At 45.3% G+C, this 12023-nt stretch overlaps 1 protein-coding gene across 1 annotated transcript in view; it reads right to left on the bottom strand.

The window, feature by feature from the left end:
* Positions 1–50: 50 nt before the first annotated feature.
* The window catches only part of BCL2L13 (BCL2 like 13), a 38511-nt gene continuing 26538 nt past the window's right edge, over positions 51–12023 (bottom strand). Inside the window, exon 7 of the mRNA XM_021552059.2 lies at positions 51–7099. Coding sequence (XP_021407734.2) covers positions 6290–7099 — 810 coding nt within the window. The 3' untranslated portion in view covers positions 51–6289. The remainder of the gene's footprint in view (positions 7100–12023) is intronic.

Raw genomic sequence — 12023 nt, 5'->3', positions numbered from 1 at the left:
TGCATTAAAATGGGGGAAGAGTGGAAGCACAGAAGTAGAACAACTACGTGTTGTTTTTGAAAACTGTACCATTTATTAAAGTGCAACCTGGGGCCATGGTCTTACAGCAGTGTCCCATTAGCAGAGGGAAAGAATGTACATACCCCTTCACTTGAACTGAATATTGAACAATGAAGCTGGAAAGAACTTTGTCAAGGTGGAAACACTTTTATTAACCAAATGGCACAAGAAGCTTTAGACAGTTTTCCCCAAAAGGGCTGCACTTGCACATTGGAAGGAACAGTATGATCAGTTCCTGGGATAATGGGTGACCTGAGGACCAGTCAGGGTCTCTTCCCCTAGGCAGGCCTCTTGAGAACAGAATCCAAAATCCCTGCTTACACCCAGCAGAAGCCTAGCAGAAGAGATCCCCTAAACTGCAGCTTCAGAGTCAGTCCCATTAGTCTTTGCTACTTAACAAATCAAGCGTCATTCTTTTGGTCTGAGTGGGTTTTTAAGTTTACAATTGAATAAAAGCTTATCCTGCAAGTTAAAACTGAGGACAAAGCCCCTAAAGGTACAGCAGTAAGATGCATCCTCTGCAGTTTGTTGTGTCCACATCGATAGTGTCCCGTGCCTGCCCTGCAGATACTGCAGGGAGATCAAAAGCAGCTTCCACTGGAAGCCAACAGGAGTTCCCCCACTTCTGCAGCATGACCACAGACCTCTAGCTTGGAGTAAGCAAGTCAGCCTACCCAAGAGACTGAGAGCAGGTCAGCTCAAAGTAGAAAAAAAGTGATAAAGTTTCTTAACTTAAGGAGATGGAGTTGAGTGATGTGTTATGGTTCCTCTGCACTTAACACTACTGACCCTTCCAAGCTGATGTCATTCCCCAGCCAAGTCCTGCTCAGGTACCTTTACTGTGTCAGACACAAACTGAATTCTGTTGCCTAGACCTGGCCCTGCGGCCTCTGCTCCCTCTGGGCCCGAGAGCTTGCTCTACCTGAGTCAAGTAGTGTTAGGTTAAATTTTATAAACATCCCCCCTTCTTTTTTTTTTTTTTTTTTTTAATGGTAATACCAAGCTTGCACTCTAAAGCATAGGTACATACATAAGTCAAATCAATCCTGTTCTTGCAACCTTCCTCATTCTGAAATTAAGCAGTCCAAGCCACAGCTTTTGCCCTGATTAGGTAGAGCAGATATTGTGCCTCACACCTCCATGTTACACAGAATCACCTAGGTTTGGAAAAGACTTTGAGATTGAGTTCAGTGTATGACCAAAAGCCACCTTGCCAACCAGACCATGGCACTGAGTGCCACATCCAGCCTTTTTAATAACCTCCAGGGACAGTGACTCCACCAGCTCCCTGGGCACACCATTCCAATGTCTGGTCACCCTTTTTGTGAAGAAATTCCCAATGCCCAGACTAAACCTCCCCTGGCACAGCTTAAGGCTGTGTCATCCTGTCCTGTTGCTGTTGCCTTGGAGAAGAGCCTGACCCCCACCTGGCTACTCCCTCATTTCAGGTATTTGTCAAGTGAGGTGTCCCCTGAGCCTCCTCCTCTCCAGGCTGAACACCCCCAGCTCCTTCAGCTGCTCCCTGTCTGGAATTTGTGTTCCAGACCCCTCACCAGCCTTGCTGCCCTTCTCTGGACTCCCTCCAGCACCTCAACATCCCTCCCAAACTGAGGGGCCCAGGACTGGGCACAGCACTCGAGGTGCAGCCTCAGCAGTGCCAAGTACAGGGGAAGAATCACTGCCCTGGTCCTGCTGGCCACACCATTCCTGATCCAGGCCAGGAGCCATTGGCCTTTTTGGCCACCAGGGCACACTGCTGGCTCAGTCATACCCCCAGGTCTCTTCCTGCCTGGCCATTGTCCAGCCACTCTGTCCCCAGCCCATAGCACTGCAAGGGGTTGTGCCCAAAGAGTAGGACCTGGCACTTGGTTTTGTTGAACCTCCCATCACTGAACCCAGCTTATGGATCCAGCCCATCCAGGTCCCCCCAGAGCCCTCCTACCCTCCAGCTGAGAAACACCTGCACCCAACTTGGTGTCATCTGCAAATCTGGTAATGCTAAACTCCATCCCCTCATCCAGATCATCAATAAAGATACTAACCAGGAACTTTTCACTGGGAACACTTTCTCCCATTGTGCTCCAACATGAGCAGACACAAACAGAGCCCAGAATATGACATTCTGCTGAAGCCCTGAGCTTCCTGATTCCTGTAGGCATCACACCTGGGCCTGCCATGTGCACCTCTCCACCCCACCCCCCCATTTCGCAGCAAAAGATTCTGGCAATTACACTCTGAAACTCTGTAACAGGAACTTGCTCCGGCTTAGTGAATGAGTCACTGCAGAGCTAGAAGCACTTCTAGTTTTTTCCCAGAATAGCAACATCTACTTTACTAGGGCTTTGCCAGTACTGCCATAATCCTGTAACTGACATTAAATATAGGGAAGATTTATAATCTCAGATTACTTTATCTACTACAATCATTAAAATGAAAGAAGACCAAACTTCAGCAGCTTGCTTGTTTAGTACTAATTAAACTTTTCATTTGTGGCCATTAGAAAGCATTGATTAGTTTAAAAATTCAGTCCAAAGTTTTAGCCTAGCTGTGATCAGTACTATGGGGAAGGAAGGAAATGGGATTCTGGCAGCAAAACTTGTCCTGTGTAAGAGCACTCAGCACTGCAGCTTCCACCTGGCACTTGAGCTGCAGCTGCCTGAGCACAGTCAGAGTGAAAAATGAAGCCCTCACAAACAGCAAGGATGGATTCCTGTAGTGCTGATTTGCCCCACATCACAGTTCCAGACATCACCAGGCTCCACCCTGCACACAAGACTGCAACTGGCTGGGACATGGCTCTGTATCTGCACTTTGAGCTTTTGGGCAACGGAGGAATTCTGTCTTTGCTCTCAGCCTCTTGTTCCTGCAGTGCCACAATGCCCAACTAAACACAGCTTAGAATTAATCACAGCTCAATTTAAATTGCACCTTATCTTGAGAGCCTTTCCCTTGACAGCCCCTTATTGAGCATGCTGCCCACTGCAGTTCCTTAAGTACTTCTCACTTTTTTCACAGATCCAGCCCTCTGCTGTTTCAGCATCTGAGCTTTAGGGTATGCTAAGCATAAAGTGAAGACAGAATGGGTCTAAGGTAGATATTTTGTTAAAGTACAGGCCACTAGAGGACAGATATTGAGGCACTTCTGGGAAAGGGATGAGCAACACAAGTGAAAGTAATTCTATATGCCCTTTTGCAAGTATATAGCTCCTGCCTTCCCTCTGCCAGCTAGGAGAGATCCACTAGAGAGAGTCTGCATCACACCTTGCAGGGTAACTGGACCCTGCAGTTTAAGGTTACTGTACTATACTTGAAGACGGGGGAAGAAAAACTTCCATTTTCTAATTCACACCTCTTAACAGAGCAGCCTCTCACTCAGGTCTGTAGGAACACTGCCATCTGAGTTTTCCCACCCCTTCCACAAGGCCTGCCCCAGCTCTGACCACAGGACTCCAAACTCTGCAGAATTCAACCCCACAGCTGACCTTTTTAACTAGTGGAGTGTTCCCAGAGGAAAGAGACTCATACAATAAATTTTCTGAACACATGGTCAATTCAAATTCTCGCTGACTTGCCAAAGCTAAAAGACCTCAGAAGGAAAAGAACATTATAAAGAAAGGACCAAGCAACCAAAACATACGGTGCAACTGATGCTCCATGAAATGTAGCAACACACTAGATACTCTAGGCTTCTGCCTGACCATTACCTAACAAAGTAATTTATTTTCCTTACTACTGCTGCCACCTTCTCCCTGCTGTGCATGGAAGATTTTTATTTCATGCCCCACTGGGCTCCTTGAGGCAATAAGTTTTGAACTCCTTTCCTTGCCAGCCTGGATATTTTTCTTGTTTGCCCTCTATCTCTTCACACTACTACTGAAACAACCCCATCCACAGAGAAGATGAAGTAACACCAGCCCTGCCTCCACCCTCCCAACACTGGTACACAAGTTATGCAGAGTGTCCACAGAATCCATCTCTGCTCCAGGGTAACCTGCTGTGTGGCTAGAGGTGAGGCTGGACCAAAAGCAGGTTAATTGTCCTCAGGAAAGAGGGGATGCAGGTTAAGAATAATTCTCTCCCATAGCAGTGTTCAGAGAAGAACCCAAAGCCAACAGCAAAGCAGCCAGAGAGGGGCAGCCCTGCCCTGACTGACCAAGCAATAAAGCTGCCCTTCACCTCTGTACCATTCCCTGAGCCCATGGCATGAGGAGGTCCCAGCCACCCCTTCTGGAGACACAGCACAGCAATGAGTACCAGCAGAGCACCAGACAATGGCAAAAAAAAGTCAATTCTGTTTTGCAATGTGATAGAAGTCAATTCCATTTTGCAATATTTTTTTTCTGATAAGGCCAACCTGCTATATGTTGCACATGAAATAAGAGCAATCAATGATCAACAGTACAGTCCAGAACTCCAGAGTTCCCAAGTTCAATCCATAGTGGCAGTATATACACAACCCTTCCTCTTAATAGTCAACTTTACACACACATAGTTCAAAGTTTTCTAGAAAATCCATTTCACAAAAGCTTACACAAAAATAATTCCTCAGAATCTGACACATTCTGACTAACTTTCCAGCATCCTGGGATAGGAAAATGCAGCAAGGATATCCTAAAATAGAGAATATGCTAAGATCTCTTCATTCTGAGATCCCTTAAGAAACAGGCTCATCAGGAGATGTACTCTTGATATGGTTATTTAGAAATAAAAGTACCTTGTCTTTGTGCTTTGTGAAAGCTCCCCCATAAGATCATGTTTCATTTTTTAGATTATCACAAGTTCCCTTTCACCTTCCTCCATCTGGTCTAAGCCACAGTGCCAGCACCAACTCTCAGAGATGCATCCACAGTTGTGCCTGGGAAGCACAAGGTGTTGCCCACACAGCTGCAGTTGGACATGGACAGGCACACAAACGTGCTGGAAGAGGAACACTTGCAGTTGGACCCTACTAAGGACTAGGGCAATAATTGAAAGGTTTCTCTCCACACACACCTCAAGTGCTGTGACTGCAGGAAGGGGGATTACCTTTTTTGCCAAAGTAATTTGCTTATAATTTGTGAACCTGTAAGTTTAGGTAATTACAGATTCACAGTTGCAAAAGAAATTGCACTGAACAGCACTCCGGGCCAGGTCAGGAACAAGCAGATAAGAGATGCTTAATGCTCTTTTGCTCAGTTTCTAGAATCCATTGCTTTATATATCTAGGATTCTGTCACAGGCAAGAAGACCAAGTTAGGACTAAATACACTCTGTGCTTAACTTGGGAAAGACAATGCAGACTGCAGCGTGACACAGGACAGCAGAGCGTTGAACATCTGAATTGCACTTGAGGCACTGGCCTTGCTTCCACACGGTTTTGCTGTCTTTTTGCTGAATATACCCCAGATATCAGAGTAGTGATCCCAATGGCATCGTGTCCAGCATCAATTTCGTACCTCTGGTAACTGAAGGGTTTGCAGTAAAGTGGGCTGGGCAGGAGCAGAGCAAATGGATTCTCAAACCAGCAAATAGCAGTGTCCCTCCTACCCTCCTGGGCAGCACCTCTGCCCCAGGAACACCAGGATGCTCAGAGATACTACAGCTATAGAGAGGCAGCATCTTCACAGGATGGGGCTCCAGTAAACGTTAGGGGCCAAAACCAGTGTGAGCCAAGAGGTAAGAATAAGCACTGTCCCACTGGGGCTTAGGAGGAACCTGGAAGGTTATGAGGAGCAGTGCTGTACCTGAGAGGAAGCTGAGACAAAAGGGACACCAGCCTCTCGCTACAGGACTCAGGTTGGCTAATGTTGTTAGGAGGGGCTCAGGGGCGCAACGGGAAGTGACAAGACAGCACAGCTGCAATAGCGGTCAATCAGAGAAGCCAAAATCTCCAGGGGCTGGCAGCAGCTGGCTCTCCACTTCCCCTGGGGATTCTTTGTTCCAGTTCCTAGAGTATGAGCACCCCTTTCTTCAGCACCTGCACTTTAAGTTCTTAAATTTGCAGATTTTTTTTGTTTTTTTTTTTTAAAAATACCCCCATACTTTAATCACGAAAAACCAGTCCCCGCCCCGATTCTACTAAAAACATGATTGTCCGTAGCTGGAGGCTTATTGAACAACCTCATCACCTCATCACCACTGAGTTACTCAAATGTCCAATTAAACAGCAGGCAGCTCAACCTTTAGGTAACACAACTACAGAAATTGGATGTGCTCTCTTCTCTCCTCCCTCCTCCTCAAGAGAGCTCTGTTACTTTTTCCTAAGTGCCAGCGCTACTCCGACTGCCACAGCCAATATAGCGACTGCGGCAGCCCCACCGTACAGCAGTATGGATTTCCCTTCTGGCAACAAGATAGGCTTCTCCTCCGCAGCTGAGGATTTCTCTTCTACTTCTTCCAAATGGCCCTCCTTCTCTGCTTTTTTCCCCCCAGGAAGCAATGTTTTCTCAGGTTCTGGTGCAGCCTTTTCTTCTGATGGGGCTAACTTTGGGACAGGTTTACTTAACACAGGGATTTCAGGTTCAACAAGCTCTTCAGCTGCTTTTCCCTTTTCCTCCTGCTTTGTACACAGAAGTGCGGAGGGATGTGCTTTTTCAGCAGCAGCAATTTCAGGAGGTTTTATTTCCTGTAAAGAAGCAGAGGTTTCTGGAAACGCTGCCTGTATGGTCTCTGCAGTGCCAGCTGGCACCACTGCTTCCTCAATCCCCTCTGGTATCTCTTCCTTCTCCACGTGAACAATGTCAGAGTTGGAAGAGTTGTTCTCGCTCCTCTCTTCAGCCCCTCCGTTGCTGTCCAGGCTTTTGACTTCCTCAGGATCCATGGCCACTTGCTGCCAGGACTCGGGGCCCAGGGAGACCGGCAGGCTCTCCGTGTGCCAGCTCTGACTCGCCGACAGGGAGACGGGCAGCCCCTCCGACTGCCACGATGTGGTCACCGTGGGGGACTCTGGGGGGCTCACCTGCCCTGAGTTGTCACTGGTCAGGATGTAGATGTCATTGCTGTCCTCTGCAATGAGCCCAGGGTACTCTTCCTCTTCGGATTCCAAAGTGAAGACTGTTCCCTACAAGCAAAAGGGAGGACACAACACATGAGCAATTCCTTCAGTGCTCCCCCTGTATGGGACAGAACAGAACAGGACACCTGGAAACTTGGTGAGCTGGAAGAAAGATGAGAGGGCCTCTGCAGGAACAGCAGCTGCCTGACCTACATTTCAGCAGAGATTACAGCACTCAGCTGCTCCAGCTGGTGTGTGCAGAGAATGGAACCCCTTGCATGAGCTTTGCTGGGACCTCATTCTTTCCCCAACTTTATTGCCATGACATCACCAAAGTACACCACAAGGTCATTACTAATCTGACAAGACACTAAAGTCTGAAACCAAACTGCAACGGACCAAAGAAAAAGAGAGCAAATGCAAGTACACAATCCCAGCTGAATACCACTCTCCACTCCTTCCTGTGCAAGTGCTCTCTATTGCCTGTCCATTTTCATCTAACACTATTCCTCTTATACTAATTCTTTCCCATTTCCAATGCTATGTGAAGCCTGAATTTCTGCTTTGTACCAACAAGTTGGAATCTACAATAATTCTAGTATTTTACTACAATTTCAGTTATTCTTCAACAAGTTCACTTTCAAAAACTGCCATCATAACTTTGGCTACACAACTGAAGTTGAAACAAACAACCAAGCACAAACACCCAGAGATGGTGACATGGTTTGCTTGCTTTTATTTAGCTAGGAAAAATCTGTAGGCATCCTAAAAATTTAACAGTGGGTTTCACTGGAGAAAATGCAAGTGTAAAATACTGATTCCCTGCAATCAGCCCAGTTCAAGTACTGGGCTCAATGTTCCATGGTCTGGAATATCCCTTTGGCCAGTTCAGGTCAGCTGCCCTGGCCACACTCCCTCCCAGCCTCTTGTGCCTCCCCTCCTCGCTGGCAGAGCATGAGACTCTGAAAAGTCCCTGATTCAGGGTAAGCACTGCTTAGGAACAACTAAAACATCAATGTGTTATCCATGTTACTCTCATTCTAAATCCAAAACACAGCTCTGTACCAGCTAGGAAGAAAACTACTCCATTCCAGCTGAAACAAGGACAAAGAGATGGGGGCAGAGAGATACTCCAAAGTTTCCTATGCCATGTAACAGAAGTCTGTAAAATAATTAACAAAGATTCAGTAACTTTCTTGTTTGTGACAAGAATGACTTGAACATTCAATCAGTGCTGGGAGCCCCTTCTGTGCAATTTCCAAACTTTCCTCTACAATCCATCATAACAAAAAATTACATTCATTCTCTTTCTCCATGCTCCCTTCCACACACAATAGTTCTCCTAAAGCACTCTGAGCAGCTGTCCCTTTTTTAAACCCTTCCCAACACTTGTGAATTTGGGGCTTGATTCCTACCTATGGTTTCCCATTCCAAGATATCTCCCTGGTTGTTTCACAACTTTTTATGGATCCACACTGTGACCTGTGTCAGGAACTCATCCCAGTTAAAAACTAACACATTTCTTATTTTGTGGAGATGTTTTTAACCCTCATCCCATGGAATTTTATAAGATATTTGGAGGTGGGCAAAGGAGTATTACAGAACACTTGAAAAGGAACTTTTCTTCATAAATGCCTTTAAATTGCTCAGTGTGAGAAAGATCATCCAGCTTGGTAAGATGCTCAGGAACAAAGTAAAACAATGTGAAGAGTTCCTCAGGGAAAGGGTTAAAAGCAATTAAGCTGCTCACTAACCATTTGAGGATCACCACAAAGTCTTAATTCAGAATGCAATAAAAATGAGTAAAGCATTACATTTGTGAAAATGTTCAGACACCAACCACGTGCCAAACCCAAAGCAAACTCTGCTCTGCAAGTAGTCACTGACAGTTCAAGACTGCAGTATCCTCAAAGTCATGTTCCAATAGAAGAACTAATTTTTTTTAAATAATGACACTCAGGCCATTAAAACAGAGGTCTACACATAGGAGGAAGCAACCAGCAGTGCAAATTAAGGGCAGTGGAAAAGAAGAGCCAAGAAACTGAAGTAAAGGCACAGGTTATTTGATCCAAAGAACAGAGTGAGGGCCAGAGCTGCTGTGCAGCGTGGGAGGACAGCACTCCAAACCTGTCCTGCTCCAGCAGACACTGGAAAGAGAACAGCAGGGAGCCAGTCACTGTCCTTGGCTTCCACCACCCTCTGCTGAGGACAGACTGGCAGCCTGCTACCCACACTCTCTGGGATTGTACACTCACTCCTCTGACCAGCAGGTTTTGCCCTGGATGTTGTAAAGTAGAAAATACTCTCACTGGAATATAAGCCACTAACAGACTCCTATGATCAAAGTAAATTTTTTATTTCCACAGGTGACAGAGACTCAGAAAAAACATCAATTAAGCAACAAAATAATTAGGGGTAAAACCTGCAGTCTCATAAACCTTGGTATGATCCTCCTCTGTTCAGCTCTCCACTTCCACAAATCAGGATGAATTTATTTCCTGTCCACACTACATCACAACACACTAGACCATGTCTGTGGTGTGACATTAGAAGAAAGAACAGGGACACACACCACTGATAACTGCTCTGCTCTTAACATTCCAGTGGAAGTGCACACAGGCTGCTGTGACATGCTCAGCTTGAGGCATATACAAAAATATTCCAAAAACACACTATGCTGCTGAGGATTTGTGAGCTCTGGTACCAAAAAAGCCACCAACATGGGCTACATTGAGATGGCCTGAATTCCCCTGAAGTCACACATTGTGCACTGGTGAAAGCCAAGAGGCTTTGAGGCATGACTCAGCAGCCCACAGAGGGAAGAATGGAGCCACCTGTAGTCATTGGGGACAGCAGGTACAGAGACTGCCCTGCAACTACAACCATCCTGATACTTCTAAATACAGACTTTCACTGGAGATTTGCTTCTCACAAAATACAGACAAGATCTGGGCACATCTTTGGAGAGGGTAAGGAAATGAAGGAATGGTTATACAGGGAACACAGGCCATCCTCATAATTTCAAATACCTTGTTAATACATGTAGCAACACTACACATGCAGCCTGCCTTCAGCAGGAGGGAGGAGGGCCAAAAGGGACTCAAGAGTTTTATTGTTCCTTTTCTCACGCAAACTGTGCTGACCTCAAAAGAGTTATCAGCTGCTGGCTCCCTATAAATCAGAGCCTTATGCAGCCTGGCTGATTCCTTTCTGTCTTTACAGACAATTTACCTTCCGTGTCAGTGCCTCAGGGACACAACTCCCCAGGCTTGGAGAGACACATCACCCGTGGCTGGGAAGGCTGGGGCGGAGCTGACACACTGGCAATTCCAGCACTTTTTCATTCAAAGCTTATGAAGCTTTAATTGAAAATCCAGACAGTAATAGGCATTCTTTAGGATACATGATTAATATTTCTTGAGCTGAATTAAGATTTAATACATAAAGTCAAGCAGATAAAGCTCGGATTTTGTGATGGTTCAGCTGAGGTTTGCACTTCAGTGGTTTTTTTTTTCCTTTTAAAGCATCTGAGATAAAAACTGAATGACATTTAGGACAACTCTCTTGATTCATCTACAGATGTGACCCAAAAGCAAAGCTCCAACAGGCAGATTATTTCAGGACAGGATGGAACATGTGGAAGGATTTTTAATAACCTCAGGAGGCCTTATATAAGCCCTACGCATTAGATTTAATAGTAAGTAAGGAATGTATGTAAGCATTTCTTTATCTGGTTTGTTTATTGCAAAAAGACAGTATACTGCTTCAAACCAGAATCTTCAGAATTGCTCTTTTTCATATTTGTGGTTGGAAACTTGCAGACTTGGAGTGCTTTTCCTCATCCAGCACATTCAGAGAACCATGTCAGGTGTGGCAGAGAAGCTGGAGTCCCTCACTGCAGCTTCCTGTCACTCCTGGTCCCAACCACTGCCACTTGAGGGAAGAGTAGGCACAACTGACAAGGAGACAGCAAACATAACTAAACCTCCCCCAAAACAGAAACCGACTCTTATGTTGTCTATATTATCTTTGATAGTTTTCCAATATGTCTATTATTAAGTGTATACAAACAAACAGGCTCATTACCTGTAACATATATTTGCTAAACAGGAAAACCTTTAACTACACATAAGGAAAAAAATCCTTATTCAACAAAATAATAATTTCAGCCCGATTTATGCAAAGCTGCTTCTGGTAGTATGAGATACTCAATTAAAAATTCTGAATGTCTCAAGGATAAAAGCAACTCAATTCTATACAAAACATGCCAGCTGACACCCTGGAGTAGTAACACACATTGAATCTATAATAGAAATGAGATTAGATTAGAACAGAAGAGATCCCCATTAAGGTGCCCACTAGAGCATTTGCTGCATCTTAGAGCAGATTTCAAATACCCTGTCCTGTAAACACAAAGACCAGGAAAATGTAAAACAGCTGTGTCTAACTGCTGTTGAAGCTTCTTCTAGGGTTTGGTTTTAAGTGTTCTTAAAAGCTCAACTGCTCTCTCTGGTTCAGTTCTTAAAGTAGAAACGAGGAAGGACGTGGATAGGCAACTCACACAAAACTCATTTCTGAAAGCACAAAAAAGCCCGCCTGAAAAATATACAGCCCAGCAAGCCGCCTGTACCCCTCAGATCCTGATTTTGTCCAACTCAGGCAAAAATTCTGTGCAGGTCAGAGACAGGCACCAGAGGAAAAAATCTCCACGTTCCCTGAGCTTCAACCCCCCAATATGAAATTAAACAGAGCCACATAAAATCCCTGAGAAAAAGAGTATCCTGAGGTTCAAGAGGAAATGCTTGCAGAACACAGTGTCCCAGGAGAGCAATCTTGGCTATGATAAAAATTTCAACCACTCAACTCAGCTAGGAAGTTTCTTAGGTAAAGGCACTGACTATTTTGTAACATAACCTCTCGCAGAGAGAAATGAAGTTCAAGAGGTGTTTGCACAATGCTCTCAGGCACATGGTGTGGTTCAGGGCTTGGA

The sequence above is a fragment of the Lonchura striata genome, chromosome 5 (assembly GCF_046129695.1).
Source record: "Lonchura striata isolate bLonStr1 chromosome 5, bLonStr1.mat, whole genome shotgun sequence".
NCBI lineage: Eukaryota > Metazoa > Chordata > Aves > Passeriformes > Estrildidae > Lonchura > Lonchura striata.
This window is presented reverse-complemented; position numbering and strand designations above follow the sequence as displayed.